This window comes from Cervus elaphus, chromosome 12 (assembly GCF_910594005.1).
Source record: "Cervus elaphus chromosome 12, mCerEla1.1, whole genome shotgun sequence".
Taxonomy (NCBI): domain Eukaryota; kingdom Metazoa; phylum Chordata; class Mammalia; order Artiodactyla; family Cervidae; genus Cervus; species Cervus elaphus.
Window position 1 is genome coordinate 48,954,933 of NC_057826.1, and position 17,763 is coordinate 48,972,695.

The 17,763-nt window shown below is 38.0% G+C and overlaps 1 protein-coding gene across 1 annotated transcript in view; it reads left to right on the forward strand.

Annotated features, from left to right (window-relative positions):
• Positions 1-3,211: 3,211 nt before the first annotated feature.
• The window catches only part of AQP9 (aquaporin 9), a 43,536-nt gene continuing 28,984 nt past the window's right edge, over positions 3,212-17,763 (forward strand). Inside the window, exon 1 of the mRNA XM_043921031.1 lies at positions 3,212-3,537. Within this exon, the coding sequence (XP_043776966.1) occupies positions 3,427-3,537 (111 nt within the window). The 5' untranslated portion in view covers positions 3,212-3,426. The remainder of the gene's footprint in view (positions 3,538-17,763) is intronic.

The following is a 17,763-nucleotide window of genomic DNA, read 5'->3' on the forward strand; positions in this document are numbered from 1 at the left end:
GAATTTATGGTGATGGAGGTGAAAAGGGTAACTGTCCTCTGAAGGTAGAATGAAAGAAATTAAAGATTTGAAATGTTTCGTACCACAAGCTCAACTTCTGCTTTCTATAAATGCTCCCCTAAGGTAACCTTATCTTTTTAAAAATTTGATTGAATTTTATTTTATTTTAGGTATGGCATGCATGTTCAGTTGTGTCTGGCTCTTTCTGGCCCTGTGGACTATAGCCTACCTGCCAGGCTCCTCTGTCCATGGGATTTTCCAGGCAAGAGTACTGGAGTGAGTAGCCATTTCCTTCTCCAGGGAGTCTTCCCCATTCAGAGATCGAACCTACATTAGCAGGGGATTCTTTACCACTGTGACACCTGGGAAGCCTGTAACCTCATCTTTATTCAAGGCTTCAGTTATCACCTAGATCAGCACACAGACCTTTCTTCTGAATACAGACCATTTTCTACTTGACATCTCCTCTTAGAAGCACTAGAGAGTCCCTGAGGCTCAACCTGCACAAGCAGAATTCACAACCTTCCCTTGCAGCCCTGGTCCTCTTCCAGTGTTTCCTCTCTGGGTGCTTAGCCCCTCTTTCCCCAACAAGTCAGGAATATAGCCATTAAACTTGAGTTCCTTTTCCTCATCCTTCATATCCAATCCATAAAGCCCTTCCAATTTTAAGATATAAAGAACTCTTACATTTCTCTCCATTGTGAAAGCTACCGCCTAGTCCTGGCATTCTGTAATATCCCCCAACGTCTACATATATCCACTTTAGGCCCTCTCCAATACCCCCTCCACCTCACAGCTAAGATAATCTTTTTAAAACTCAAATCTGGGGGCTTCCCTGGTGGTTCAGTGGTTAAGAATCTGCCAGCCAATGCAGGAGACATGGGTTCGATCCCTGGCCCAGGAAGATTCCACATGCTGTGAAGCAACTAAGCCCATGCACCGCAACCATTAAGCCTGCATTCCAGAGCCCACAAGCTGCAACTACTGAGCCCACATGCCTTTGCTCCACAGAAAGAGAAGACCCCATTTGCCACAACTAGAGAAAGCCCAAACGTAGCAGTGAAAACCCAGTGCCACCAAAAATAACAAATAATTTTTTTAAAATACTCAAATCTCATGGTGTCCTGTTCCTGCTTAAACCACTTCAGTGACTTATTATTGCTCTTATCTTGAACATGATTTACAAGGCTCAGTATGGTCTGTCCCCTGAATGAGGCTCATTTTGCTCTGTACTCCTTTGCTGTCTCTGGGAGCCAGTCATTTCTCTCATTCTTGGATAGGCATTATACTGTTCCCATCCCCACCCCCAAGACATTCCCCACTTCATGTGATTAACCTCTATACTTCCTTCTGATCTCAGCTCAGACATGATATCCTTAGAGAAGCTATCAGAGATCTCCAACAAGGTGAAATTTCCTGCTTACATTTGCTCATAGAAATATGTCCTCTACCTCCATAGCATACATCTCTGTTGTGATTTCATATTTCTGTGTGTATGATTATTTCACTCATGCTTGCTCCCCTCATGAGACTCTGAGCTCTGTAAAGGGCAAGAACCCCATGTGCTTGTGTTAAGTACAGTGCTTGGCACGGCACACAATGAGTACACCATAAATATTTGTTAGGTGAGGGAGTGGACAGACCAAAGAACACCCTTGTGTGGTATTAGTTGTAAACACAACAATAAAGTCCTGTTTCTCTGGTCCATTCACTGGTACTTGGGAATAGTGTGGTCATAAATAACTCTTCTAGACAATAGTATCCATAACTTAACCAGGAGTTAGTCAAATACTTCATTACTGTTTTGGCAAAGGCATATTCTCAGGCAAGTTATAATCTCTTTAGACTTAAACTCTTGATTTCAATTATACACTAGGTATGTCTTCTGTCCTTGAAATATCTGCAGCTCTTTTCTCCAGGTCCTTCCTTCTCTTCCAGTCTGCCTCCTTAACTGGGAATAACTGTGGGCCTCCTGCAAAGACAGGAGAGAGCTTGAAACAGAGCTGGCTTCTCTGTGGGAGAGTTGGGAAGAAGCACACAGCATGGGTACTCATTCCATGGGACTGTTTTGGGATTCAAAAACAACCACTGGATTCTACTTCTTCAAACTAGTTTTGAAAAACAAAACTTGAATGTTTGATGTGATGAGAAGCTAGTCTTGAAGACAGTTTGCTGTCTGTAGGGATGTTATTCATCAAACTTAAAAAACATAACTCAGGAGCCTTGTTTAGGTATCTTTACTCCCTTCCTTGTTTAATTGGGGTGACATATACTCAGGCTGAGCTCCTTCTGACTCAGTAATATCTAAGCAGTATAGACTTTCAAGCTACTGTTGTTTACTTACTATAGATTTTGCCTAAGTATTTCATGGTAAATGAAGGAGAGCAACTTGGTTTTCAAACTGGAATGCTTCTTAAGAAGCTGGTTTCTCCATCATTTTGATTCTGGATTCCAAGCTATCTTGGGCAGATGAATCCCAGCTACAGGATCCGAACAGGAGATCCCATTCTGTTCTACAGACTTGCCATGTGAAACTTGCAATTGTCTCTCTCTATGTTAATTTCTTCAGGTCTTCCCAGGTGGCTCAGTGGTAAAGAATCTGCCTGCTAGTGTAGGAGATGCAGGTTGGATCCCTAGGTCAAGAGCCCCTGGAGAAGGAAATGGCAACCTGCTCTGGTGTTCTTCCTGGGATAATCCCATGGACAGAGGAGCCTGATGGGTTATAGTCTGTGGGGTCGCAAAGAGTGACTGAGATGCTGAGCACAAACATGGTAATTTCTTCATCTCTGGAAGAAATGCAGTGGTTCTCAACATCATCAGGGAGCTGTAATTAAATCACTGAAATGTTACTGGAAGAAAAAAAGAGTGATTAATTTTGCAGAACAACATATCTATATTTTATTCATGTTCTATAATGTGCATGAAAGTGCCTTCAGAGAAGAATGTTTACACTGGATGTATATGTGCCAAGCTACACTTCAACCAACCATTTCTGAATAGGGAAAAAAAAAAAAGTTAGAAGCTTGCAATTGTGCAACATGTAAATCTCTCCTGGATTGGAGCCCATCGCTGTGGTTTGGCAACGATGCAACCAATACATCTCTTTTCTCATCTCTTGAAAAAAAAAAACCAACAGAGAAAAAAAGTACCATGAAAATAAAGGTAATGATTAATCCATCAGGCACAAAAAGGGTTATTTTCAGGATTTCAGGTTCTACCTGGCCATTTCAAATAAACAGCAGCAACCACGGAAGGACAACTTCACCACCAGAGGAGTAAACCACAGGTTCTAATTGGGACTGGATAACCTAATCAGGCATCTCCAGGAACCTGTGAGCAGTTGTTAAAAACTTTTATGTGCCAGTGAAGTAGGGATCAGAAGAAGCAGGTGTTGGTGAAACGAGTGGTCTTTGAAGAAGCCCCAAGATGCAGCCTGAGATGGAACAAAAGAAAAAAAGCTTGAAGCAGAGATTGGTCTTGAAGAACACTTTAGCCAAGGAAACACTCTCTGAATTCTTGGGTACATTTATAATGATTGTAAGTATTTTCTGATTTCCTGAATTTTGAACCAAGGATGCCTCACTTGTAACCTAGCTGGTGATAAAAAATTTTATCTTTGTTTTGAGTTCGTCGTTAGACTCACTTCTTTCAGCCATCAGCAAGTTACTTCCAGCAAGTTACTGTTTGGCTACTCAGGGGCCAACATTTTAGGTTTCTGCTTACTCACTCCATTTAGCCACAAAAGTGGATGAGAAAGGAAGAGGGGCATGAGGTACTTTCTTCATTTTACAGATTTACTCAGGCTCTAAAATGACTTTGTGAGTAAAGTTAGCTGTTAGAAAATTTTTCCCTTTGCTTAACTGATTTATACCTTGCTTATTTCCCCAAAAATGTTAAGCTGATTTATCAATAATCAATAAATATGGATGTCAAGAGACAGTTTGTTATCACAAGTGCTTGGCAAAGATTGTGTTGTCAGATCACTTGATTTTTACTAAATTAAAAAATGCACTAATTTATTAGGTAGAAATAGTGTACTGTGCAATGGTTCAGCTGTAGTTTTATATTATTTTCCCCCTCTATTTAACTCAAACTAATCTCTAAAGAGTTTCAATTAGACAGTTGTAAAAAATTGTCAGATATAAAGGAAGGATGTATTCTCAGAACCTTTTGAGGATTTTGCCTGAAGATTTGCACAGCTATTAATAAAAGTCTGGAAAGTTTACTTAAGTGGCATGGGCTCTATAGGTTTTCATCCTGTTGCATGTTCCATCATTCTCTGTATCCTGAATTTTTAGCTGAACTCAAACCATTATTGAGCAAAAGTTAAATGTGTGATTATTTTCACGAGTAGCTGCTACTGATTTTAACTTGCTTTAAAACAACAACAAAAATCTGCTCGAAGATTTCCCTACTCCACTTACGAATAATTTCATTTTTAAGATTATAGAGGATTATCCAAAAACTTTGTACATTAAAAGTTCTTGGGTGATATGCAGCATGGTGACTACAGTTAATAGTATTATATTACATATATGAAAATTGCTAAGATTATATCTTAAAAGTTCTCATCACAAGAAAAAAATGTATAACTATGTATGGAGATAGACATTAGTTAGATTTATTGTGATGCTTATTTTACTATATAAACAAATATTGAATTAGTATATTGTACACCTGAACTAACATATTGCTATATGCTAATTATACCTCATTTTTTAAAGTTCTTTGATTTGTGTAAGTGCATATTTCAGGAGACTAATCCAAGAAATGAATATGGACTCAAAAAATTGAACTAGTGTAAAATGAGACAGAGTGATATATTTTCTGGTTTCTGAAAACCTCTTTGTACATGATTCATTCAAGTATCTTCAAGGTATTAGGACAATTTCTTACACTCCCTCTTGACCATCCTCCCCTCTCATCTACGTGACTTAGTTCGACGGGGGCAGTGTTGGGGAGAAGGGTGTTGGAAGGAAAAGAGAGAGAAAATAAAAGTCCAAGATTCTTCTGATTCTAGTCACTCTTTACTGAAAAATTGCCCTCAGGGAGTCAGAAATCCTGTGGTTATGTTCGTTGACAATTTGATCCCAAAGGGAAGAGTGGTGGTTACCCCAGCCTAACTTCATCCTCAGGGTGACCTGTGATACAGAGAAGTGAAGTAAATTCAGTTACAATTCTAAGTGCTCTGCAAATCAAATAGAGGAGGAAGTGAGCTAAACATCTGGGTATTTTGTAATCAAAAAAAGTTAAAACCCTCTATTTCTTCATAAGAATCTGTTTCATAATCTCATACTGTCTGAATTGAGTAAATGAAAGTGGCTTTTAGCCATTCACTATTCTGCTCTTGCAAATAGTAATGTGTCTTCCCCTACAAAGGTGGGAGCTACAGAAATAATATCTTGACACTGTATGCTGAAAAATTAAATTTTGTATCTTCTGACTAAAGCCAATCATTTCCTGAAATGTTTGATTTCTATTTATACTGTTCTAAAATGAACCTTGATGAAATCTTTCTGATTATAAAATTCAATTTTGTTGAGGCTTGTGGGGATGTATAAACAAGAAAATTCTGCAAAAATGTATTTTTTTCAATATACATATAAATTAAAATTTTAGTTTTTAATAAATCTACATGGTCTTGCTCAAAGGTTATCCAAAGTAATTATTTCTGCTTTATTAGAAAATGTGCATTTTGCCTTACTTTGTCTAGTAAAAAGTTTGCATGTTGATAAGGCATGGAGCAAAGGGAGCACTAAAAATTGGCAGACTGTACATGTAGGACTCACTTTATTTGTAAAGATAATTTTCACTGAGACACTGGGAGTCTGATGCCATTTTCACCCCAATCTTGAAAAGTGCTCTTAAGGGAAGTATCTCAAGCTCATTCACACTGTAGTATAAATGACTGATAAGGGCTACTGGTAGCATTAAGGGAAGGGAAGTTCCATGAAAAATTCTCTGTATATTAAAATAATTAAGTCATAAGCTAAAAACTTAGCTCTAATTTGGCCTTTTAGACATTGGGATGGATGGTGGTGGTAGTTTAGTCGCTAAGCAGTGTCTGACTCTTGTGACCCCATGGACTGTAGCCCACCAAGCTCCTCTGTCCATGGGATTTTCCCAGAAAGAATACTGGAGTAGGTTGCCATTTCCTTCTCCAGGGGATCTTCCCAACCCAGGGATCAAACCCGCGTCTTCTACATTACAAGTGGATTCTTTACTGCTGAGTCACCAGGGGGATCCAGACATTGGGATAGGCAGGCCTTTTTGCCTTTACTGGTGTGAGGAAGACAGGCTGCAATGCATCTTTCCTATCACAGAGAAGAGGTTTAGAAGCACTGAGCTGCAAATATAAGGAGTAAGTAATAAGTATCTACTGTTTGTTAGCTTCTTTACCTACATTTATCACTCATAAACAGTTGGAGAAATGAAGGCTCAAAGAGATGAAGTAACTGCCCCCAAACCAGTAGGCTTTGCAGTGAACTGGGGTTCTTTCTAATTATAGAGCCTACACTTTCCGCATACTTCCACCCATTGCTGGAATTCCTTTGGTAGTGTCCTTGATAGACAGTAAATCAGACTCTGCTTTAATATTTCCATAGACTGGAGCCTTGAGTTAACACTGTGTGCATATGTGTTTAATTAATGAGCACCTGATGAGACCAGATCATTAGATGGGCCACCAAGAAGAAAAACCTACTCAATTCAGGTAGAAGGGTGTAAAGGTAAGGCAGAGAACAGACTTCTCAGCCCCCAGCATGTGGGCCCATGATGTGTGGGTTTCCGGTTGCACATTAAATATACACTACATGTAGAATTCCTGACATAGGAAGCTCATTACATGTTAGCTCCCTTTCCCCTTGATCCTTCTGCTCTTTTACGTGAGAGTCTTTGTAGTATTTACAAATAGCTGCTTTGTCCCCTCCTGGGCATTGTGCCCATACCTTTCCCTAGAACTGACTACAGAACTCTGCCCATACATAAAAGCCCATCAATGTGTGTTGAATTAATAATTCCTTTAGGAGGCTGAACTTCCCAAGATCTCTCATCACTTCTCACAGGATCTATGTTCACTCCTCACTATTCTGTGTACCCTCCTCTCTCTCCAAACATTCCAAGATTCTTTGATAAAGAGCCCATCCTATTGAAGATGCTAAGGTGAACAGCCCAGCCAGCAGCCATATTTCCCCTTATGGTGGAAGGACATCCTTCCAGGGCTGGACTTAGGAGTGGATGGCATCTACTTGTATATTGGGAAAGACCCTACATTTTTTTCCTCACCCTGTCAAGCCTGTACATTAGACATCTACCTTTTGGCCTATCTAAGAATGAAATAATGCAAGTACTTTTGATAAAAGTAATACGCCTTAAGTTTTGTAAGTCTGGAATTTTGATTTTTATCTTTGCTGAGAATAGCTACCTTGTAAGACAGTATATATACTCACACTATGTTAAATAAAACACCTTTGCTCCATCATAAAAAAAAAAAAAAAAAAAAGTAATACCTTTGATCTGTGCCGTGAAGGGAAATAGAAAGGGCAGAGGCTGGTTACAGAAATTATAGGGCTCTCAAATGATTATTACAAAGTGTGCTCAGATCTTGGAATAAGTCTGATCCATATTAGGAAGCTGTTGAAACTAAAGAATATAGGGTTAGCATTCAGTGTGAAATAGGAAAGTTCTTAAAATTAGCCAGTTCTTAAACTAAGGCCTCATTGCAGGATGTAATTTAGGGCAATCCTGGCCTACTACATTATCTGGAGTTCCCAGAGACTGGTAGGACAACTGTGAGGTAAGAGTGAGGTGGATGTCCTTTGCCCTTCTTGTTGATGGGAAGCTAAGGCACAGGCTGATGCAATTATAGGTCCTAGGAATCAGCATGGAGCCCAGTTGTCCTGTCTTATGCACATACTGCGCCTTGGGTTTCCACTCTGCTTTTCCTCTAAGAGGCATGGAGTGTTTTTTCATCTGGACTGTTGCTTATTTTTTATAACTCTCCATAGAGAGGAGGGGGAGAGGGAGTGAAGGAGGGAGAGAAAGAGAAACATGATGAACTCCATTTTGCCAGATGGGAAAACAGATGTAACACAATCAAGAGGTTCACCCAAGGTCACCCAGCCCATGAACACAAGAGCTAGGCTTAATATCTTGACTTCAGTCATTCCTAATATATTTGGTTGGCCAAAAATTTAGTCTGGGTTTTTCTATTACATCTCACAAAAACTTAAATGAAAATTTTGGCCAATCCAATACCAGTATTCAATGAGAATTAATGCCTTTCATGTGGAAGTCCAAGAGAACTTTGTTAATTTTATAGCCTAAAATACATTAGATAGTAGAGTGTCAAAAGATTACTATATAGGGCAGATATGACCATGACATGAACATTTCATAGAAGATCTATTAGCATGAAGGTTTTAGACCTCTTCAATGTGACCCACTCCAGTATTCTTGCCTGGGAAATCCCATGGACAGAGGAGCCTGGTGGGCTACAGTCCATGGGGTCACAAAGAGTCAGATATGACTTAGCAACTGAGTACCCAGGCACGACCACCTATAAACACATTCAAACCCCCTGTAACATCAGACCTCTAAGGTGGCTCAGCCATCTCTTCATGGCTCTAATAAACATGTTGGCCATGCATGGCACTCTGTTCTTGGCCTAATATTTCTATTTTCTAGATCCTCTTCTGTGAGACCAATCTGTGGCTTAGAACAAAGGAACTAAAAGGAAGGGGCCGTTAAGAGACTTCATAAATCTTTTGTCTTACTCTCTGGCTGGAAATTCCCCTGTCCTGTCTTCTCTCTGCTTGGTTCAAGCTTGTAGCTTTGCAAAGCTGTGCCCTACTCCAGGCCTACAACCTCCAGGACTGTGGATCCCACAGAGCCAGAGTTGTCAATGTGCTGGCCAATAATAGGCCAGGAGCCTCTGTTGATCTTGGGTGGCTTGTTTCCCAGAGCTGTGGAAGGATCCTCATCCATAGGCCCTTACACTGGGATGAAGTTGTCTCTGCGGTCTGATCCCTGTGTCTTTCCAATGAGGAAACAGAGACCCATAGGCTCGCTCACAGAATTCTGTCAAATGTTCTTTCTTCCACAGCAGAACATCGACCGCCAACACTATCTACTTCTTTTATTTATTTACAGTGTATGTCTAGTACTCTGCCTTTCCTGGATCTGTACTTCTGCATGTGGGTGCTCTGTCCCTTTAAGAAAGCCCAAGGTTCTAACTCTGAGGTGTGCACGAGCCGGCCACGAGGTCTTCTGTGGGTTCTTGCCCTGTGCTTTCAACGCGGCTGCAGAGGGGCCTGAAGTGGAAGATTCTCTCACTCCAGATACAGTTATGTAATGAAGTCAAAGGATGGTGAAATTCCCATTTCCATACACTCATCAACTCTCGCTATGCTTCAACTTTCTATTTTTGTCCATTTGATATACAGGCAATAAAAGGTCACTAGAAATTTTAATGAATTCTTAGTGCAGCTGATCTTCTCATGTTTACTGAACTTTGAGATTTTTCTCCTCTGGAAATTGCTTCTTCATATCCTCTGCATATTTTTTCTTTGTTTTGTTTTTCTACTTTTTCTTATTGGTTATAGGATACTGATATTTAAAACCAGACATGAAAAATATTTTGTGTTTTTTAATTACAGCTTAATATTTTGCTTTTCACATTTAGGTGCTTAAATTATTAGAATTTTAAAAAAATTTATTGAAGTATAGTTGATTTACAATGTTGTGCTGGTTTCAGCGCAGTGATTCAGTTATATATATACACATATATATATATATGTATATATATATATATATATATATATATATATAATTTTTCAGATTCTTTTCCATCATAGGTTTTTATAAAATACTGAGTATAGTTCCCTGTGTAGAATTTATTTTGGGGTAGAGTGTAGAGTAGGTGTCTCTTTATTTGGAAGGATCACCAGTTGTTCCAGTACCGTTTTGACTAGTCTGTCCTGTCTCTACTGGTTGTAATGTCCTCTCTATTACATACCAGTTCCCATATAAATGTGGTATATATCTAGACTTTATTTAGTTCCATTGATCTCTCTGTCCAAACCCATACCACTGTCACATATTTTTGTTATAATTGCTTTCTAAATAATTTTTGTTATCTGGTATTTTTCTTCCTTGTTATTTTTTCAACATTGTCTTAGCTATTTTTAGCCTTTTAGTCTTCCACATGAATTTTAGGGTCTGTTTATCAAGTTCCACACATACCCTGTAGAGATTTTGACTGGAATTGCACTGAATTTACAGTATTCTGAGCAGAACTGACATTTTGAAATAGTCAATCTGCTCACCCATAAATAAGTCTTCATTCATAGGTCTGCTTTCATATTTCTTTCCAAAGTTTTATAATTTACTTGGTATTAGTCATACATTTATTTTTGTTTGATATAGTTCTAGCTATCTTATGGTTATGATCACTACTCTGAGTAGTACCTTTTAAATGATATTTTATAATTGGTTATTACTAGTGTTTAGAAACAATATTGAGTGTTATATATTGATTTTGCATTCAGCAAACTTAGTCATTCTCTTATTAATTCAAATAAGTCCAAGATTGTCTTAGATATTCTGTATAGTTCAAGGCTGTCAAATTTGAGTGCCACTACCCGTATGTGGCTACTTAAAATTAATCTTAAATAAAATAAGAAATTTAGTTTCCACCCTTTCTAGTTCTATTTTATGTGCTTAAGAACCATGTATGATTATTGACTACCATAGCGGACAACAGAGATACAATAACAGAACTTTTCACTCATTGAAAAATGTTCTATTGGACTGTACTGACATAGATAATACCTTTTTCTCTGAGAATATGGGAGTTTTTAATTTTCTTTCTTTTTAGTCCTTAAATATTTAATTTCTTCTTCTTCTTATAATGAAAACCTCTTGTTCAATATTACTAGAAGCTATAATTGTGTCATACTTGTTCTATCCCCAACTTTTAAAAATCTGCTTCTTATATTTTACCATTAAACAATAGTTTCTGTTGGTTTTGGGTAGACATTCTTGATTTGAGAAAGGAAATTCCTATCTCTTTCTCATTTACTAAAACTCCGATTAGGAACAATTGTTGAATTTTTTAAAAAATACATTTCTACATCTATTGAGATAACCACATGGGTTTCTGTTCTTATCTGTTGATAAAGAAAATTACATTGATAAATATTTTTAGTGTTAAATCATCCTTACATTCCTGAGATTAATTCCCACCTAATCACAGTATTTAGTTTGCAATGTTTTATTAAGGATCTGGACTATAATTTCAATTATTATATTATCCTGTCTACTTTTATTACCAGCAGCATATTAACTTCATGAAATATATTGGAATTTTTTCCCACTTTTTGTTTTCTGGAACACTTTGTATAAAATGAGAATTATCAGTTCATTAAAGATTACTTAGCATGTGAACTGAAAAAGAAAGAGAGACGTTTCAAAGTAGATTTCTCTAAAGCTATGTTTCATTTAGATTTTCTGTTATTAATTCTACTTTGGCAATTTATTTTTTTCCAGAGAACTGTGCTTTATTTCTGTTTTCAAATGTAGTTTTTAAAATTTTTTTAATACTTCCAAAATTAATATAGTGAAAGCAGTAATTTTGAAATGATTTTTCACAGTATTGGCTTCCAGCTTTTAAAAATCTCTGTGGTGATGTCCTTTAATTTTTATTTATTTTTCATTGAAGTGTTATAATGTGCTAATCTCTGCTATACAGCAAAATGACTCAATTATACACATATATGCATTTTGTTCTTTAATTTTTAATGTGGTTTCTATTTTTTCTACTTAGCTTCTGCTTTGACATTTCTTACATTCTCCGATTGAGTTGATTCTCCCATCAGCTTTGTTTATTTCTCCCTTTTCTCCTCTGCCTACTCTTTCTATTCTTTAAGTACTTATTCTTACATTTAAAAAAAATGTATTAGTGCACTAACAAACTTTAAAATGAATTAAGATCTCTTTCCTTCTAAACAACACAAAAATGTTTTAAAAGCCTAACTGTAATCAACTACTCCATCTTAAGGCATTATTATCTAATATCATACTCATTGTGCTTAATATTAGTGTTTTGAATAGTGAATACTTATTTGAATTTACTATCAATTACCAGTTTATTTGTTAATCATTACTGCATTCACCCTTTATTTTCTTTCAGGTGCTGGCTTCTTTGTGCAGTTAAAAAAAAAAAAAAGCTTTCTTAAGGAAATTTTTCAGGAAGGGTAGTCTTTGTTTGTCCGACTATGTCTTTATTTTACTCTCAAGCTTCAATGATAAATTAGCTGATAAGTTTTAGGTTGATGATTGGTTTTGTTTAGCAATTTGCAGGTATCATCTCAGTATCTTTATTATTGCTATTGACAAGTCTATTATTGGTCTAATTTTTGTCTTTAATAATCTGCATTTCTCTGACTACTATTACAAATTTCCCCTTTTCTCCTGAAACTTCACTATAATATGACTAGGAATGAATTTATTTTTTTTGTAGTGCCCAGGATTCATTGTTCACCTTCAATTTAAAGATTTGCAATTTTCACCAATTCTGGAAAATTCTCAGCTTTATCATCTTTTCTCTTCTCCAGACTCTATTTTTTTCTTTCAGAATTCCTATTAAACTTGTATAGATGTTTGATGCTCTCACTTTTTTCATTACCTCTCCCAACTACTTTGACAAATCCTTCTAAACCTCTCCATGATGAGTTTTGTGTAATGCTCTCAAATCTGTCTGCTGATTCACTAATTCCCTATCCAGTTATATCTAGTCTTTTGTTTAATATGTTTATTAAGTCTTCAGTTTCCTTAATATGTTTTCATTTCTAGAAATTCTATTTGGTTCTTATACTTCATTGTTTTTATTTTCTCTCCTTATGTGTTTATTTTTTTAATCTGTTTAACTGAAGTCTAACACATTTACAGTATTTTATGGTATTTCATCTCAAGTTTTGGAGTTGGTAATCATCCTGCGTATTTTATCCACTGCTTCATTCACAAAGGATCATTTCCTTTAGTGTTTTGTGAATTTGTATTGTAAGCTCTTTAAGAAGGTTTATTCTTCAGTGTGTGAGACCTTTAAGGCCCAAATTGTGGCATTGCTCTTCCAGAACAGGTGTGCATTTGCTTCTGCTAGGTTGCCCAGGTATATCACCAACCAGAAATTATTACCATAAGGTGGAAAACTGAAAAAGAGAAGGCTGATGAGTGTGGGTGCAGTGGTGAAGAGCTCTCTGCTCCCTTTCTCCCACCTGGAATATGTGACCATGAGTGACTAGGAAACCCTATCAGTTCAGTTCTATTCAGTTCAGTCACTCAGTCGTGTCCAACTCTTTGTAACCCCATGGACTGCAGCATACCAGGCCTCCCTGTCCATCACCATCTACTGGAGTTTACTCAAACTCATGTCCATTGACTTGGTGATGCCATCCAACCACCTCATTCTCTATCAGCCCCTTCTCCCATCTTCAATCTTGCCCAGAATCAGGATCTTTTCAGATGAGTCAGTTCTTTGCATCATGTGGCCAACGTACTGGAGTTTCAGCTTCAGCATCAGTCCTTCCAATGAATATTCAGGACTGATTTCCTCTAGGATGGACTGGTTGGATCTCCTTGCAGTCCAAGAGACTTTCAAGAGTCTTCTCCAACACCACAGTTCAAAAGCATCAATTCTTCAGCGCTCAGCTTTCTTTACAGTCCAACTCTCACATCCATACATGACTACTGGAAAAACCATAGCTTTGACTAGACAGACCTTTGTTGGCAAAGTAATGTCTCTGCTTTTTAATATGCTGTCTAGGTTGGTCATAGCTTTTCTTCCAAGGAGTAAGTGTCTTTTAATTTCATGGCTGCAGTCACCATCTCCAGTGATTTTGAAGCCCCCAGAAATAAAGTCTTTCACTGTTGCCATTGTTTCCCCATCTATTTGCCATGAAGTGATGGGACAAGATGCCATGATCTTAGTTTTCTGAATGTTGAGTTTGAAGCCAACTTTTTCATTCTCCTCTTTGCTTTCATCAAGAGCCTCTTTAGTTCTTTGCTTTCTGCCATAAGGGTGGTGCCATCTGCATATCTGAGATTATTGATATTTCCCCTGGCAATCTTGATTATAGCTTGTGCTTCATCCAGCCCAGCATTTCTCGTGATGTACTTGGCATATAAGTTAAATAAGCAGGGTGACAATATACAGCCTTGATGTACTCCTTTCCCTGTTTGGAACCAGTCTGTTGTTCCATGTCCAGTTCTAGCTGTTGCTTCCTGACCTGCATAAAGATTTCTTAAGAGGCAGGTCAGGGGCAAACCCTATGCTTTCTGCAAATGAGGCTGAATCTCTTCAAATCCTTAGACTCTGAGTCAGTATCAGCTGAAGAAGGACTTCCCTGCAGTCTTCCCCTTATCAGCAGTGAACATGAAGGGCCAGACTAACTTGGGAAATTTCAGAGTTCCAAAGGACCTGAGGAGAAAAGTCTGTTCTGAGTCACTGATCTTAGGGCTGCAGACTCATAAAACCACATTTGATTCTGCCAAAAATAAACTCTGTGATCCCTGAGTTTTAATTTTGTCCCAGAAAACTTGCTATTTTCAATACTTTTGAAAGGGAAGTATTTTCATTTTTTACTTTCCAGAAGTGGAGCTGCTTAGTTTTTAGTGACAAAGTTTGTTGCAACATGTTCTCATTACTTGACAAGAAAGGAGAATGTGGGATGAGAGCAGAAGCTGGCTCCTCATTCATCTGCCTTGTGATGCAGAAGACTCAGAATGTGAGGACTATGAGGGAGGGAAGCCTCATAGAAATGAGATCACAATCCATAGAATCAATCAAGATGTAAAAGCACCCAGCAGTGACTTTATGCATCTAGTGGGCACCTTATTTCATGTCTGAGGTAGGATTGCAAAGTTCACTGACCCTGCAAAGCAAAGCAAATGCTTTAAAAGTAAATATGCATGAGACAAGTGCTAGGGTCTGGTGCACTGGGAAGATCCAGAGGAATCAGGTGGAGAGGGAGGTAGGAGGGGGGATCGGGATGGGGAATACATGTAAATCCATGGCTGATTCATATCAATGTATGACAAAAACCACTACAATATTGTAAAGTAATTAGCCTCCAACTAATAAAAATAATCGGAAAAAAAAAAAGTAAATAAGCCAGCGAAATGTGCACCCCACCCCCCTAGACATCTTGATAGATGGGCTGATATACTCTAAGCTACACGATGGGGATAATCAATCAAGACCAAAAGAGACCTGAGGGCTTAGTCTTCATCCTAGAATAAGTCTACATGGCTTAATCTCTTTTGTTGCAGGAAACCTCCCCCTAAATCCTATGCCTCTATTAACAAGTAGTTTAAAGAAATTGGAGTGTATTGCTGTAATGGACTCCTATGCTGCTGTTAAAGATAATGAGGCCAATATTCACATGCTGATATAGAAAGACTCACTAAGCTTTTAAAATGAAAAAGCAGGTAGAAGATATTCCCATTTGTATAAATGTTTATACACGTTTAACAGGATACACCAGAAAATATTGTTATTAGTTACCTGTAGAGAATAAAATATGAAATTTGGAGTAAGAAGGAGACTAATTCTCGTATTTTATCATATGTCCTTTATAACTGAAAATTTTCTACATGTTCATGAATATTTTCTTCACTTCTTTGCTCCCCATAAAAGAGCTCACTCAGCAGAATTTACCTCTTCCAAGTGACTTAGGGAGTTGCTCAAACTGTGTTCTGAAGAACACTAGTTCTGTAAAATGCACACAAGAACTACATGAAAGAAAATGCTGTCCTTCCCAAATACACTTTGGAAACACTGGGATAAACCAAGCTAAGCAGTTTTCTTAACTGTAGGAATTATCAGAGCCTTTAAACTTCACTGTAAATCTCTAAGAAGGGACTAGAATGTACAGCTGTCCCCAGACTAACTTGGTGACAACCCCGTTTTGTGAGGAGCATCTCATGGAACTGATGACCCGTGGAACATACTTTAGAAACTGCAAGCTCTGGAATGAACCTAAGAAACAAATCAGGGCTCTAAACCCTTCCATCTTCAAGGATCTTCCAGATTGAGAGTGACCTGAAATATACTTGACATTGTTGGACCACTCTGAATGAAGTGAGAATTGTCCTCAGCAACCTCTCATCCATACCCAGCACACTCAGCCCCATAGTTATCCTGATATGAACACACATACACCTTAACAAATTATTCATTAGTTTCTTACTGTGACCCCTATTCTGGCATTATTTGGGGTGAGCTGAGAGAATGAGTGACTGGGTGCAGATCAGAAAAGGAGGTCACTATTCTTTTCAGCTTAGTGGAAATAGTGGAGTTTAGCCACCTCTCATTTCTGAGATCTGTGTTGGTTCTGGGTACTCTTCTACTCGGAGTGCTGTAAGATTGGCCATTTGCCCATTCACTTGGTTCTCAAATCTCAGATTCCTCTCTTTTTATGAGCCTACCTTAAAATCATCTCTTTTGAAGTACAGCTGGTTCTTACAGGTGATTGATCGTGTTCTGATATTATCTCAGGTTACATGCCACCCAATACTTTATTTTTAACCAGAATGTCCAGATTTCAGTCTAAGTTCTTTGTGACTGTTTTTGTTATGAGTGAGAAAGTTTTATTTTCCAATTGGAAATCTAACCAACTGGAAAGTTGTGCATAAAGAGGCATTCTGTCCTAATAAAGAAACCAAGTAACCCCAAAGAGACAGCAGCAGTTGTCCCAGGAGAAACACAGGACTGGGAATCAGAGAAGTTGTCTCTAGATTCAGATTCTGCCACTTGTTAGCAATAGGATTTTTTGTTAAGTCATGCAGTTTTTCACTTTTTAAATGGGGATTTAATATTGGAAGGAATGTTGTTCAGTCACTAAGTCATGTCCAACTCTTTGCAACCCCATGGACTATAGCATGCCAGGCTTCCCTGTCCTTCACTATCTCCCAGAGTTTGCTCAAACTCATGTCCATTGAGTCAGTGATGCCATCCAACCATCTCATACTCTGTTACCCCCTTCTCCTTTGACCTTCAATCTTTCCCGGCATCAGGGTCTTTTCCAATGAGTCAGTTCTTCGCATCAGGTGGCCAAAGTATTGGAGCTTCTATTATGGAAGTAATGGAAGTGATACACTTTGTCCATTGTATACATGCTGTAAATGCTTGCTCATTCACCCATCCAGTGGCCAAAATTAAGTACAATCAAACCTGGACATTATCCCTTGCTGCCTCTGTGAATGTGAGAAATTCTCTTGACCTCTTAACCTCTCTAAACTTTATTTCCTTATATGTAAAGCGGAGACAATAAAAGGAGTTGGACTCATTGGGTCCTTGCGAGAATTAATGGGCTAATATATGCTATTATACTCAATAAGCAGTATTTGTTTCTGTTGTTGTTCCTATTATTATTACATGTTCCAATAGACAAAGTCACATAAAATAATAGGTATATTAATATATAGACAGATTGAGTAGGATGTGGGACTTCTGGTAACAGACACCTACAGCACAGGCTGGAGCGCCAAGGTTTGCCGAGACCAGGGTCCTGACAGGTAGAGATTTATTCTTCCTCCTCTCCAGGGACAAAAGACATAATGCTTACAGAGAGAGGATACACTCTGGCAAGCCCCCAAAATTACTTTCTTCTCAAGAATAGGACTGTGTTTTTTGGTCTTCCTATTCCTTAATCTACTTAGATAAAGTTTTACCCATAGCTAGTCCTTCATTTGAAGGTAGCCACA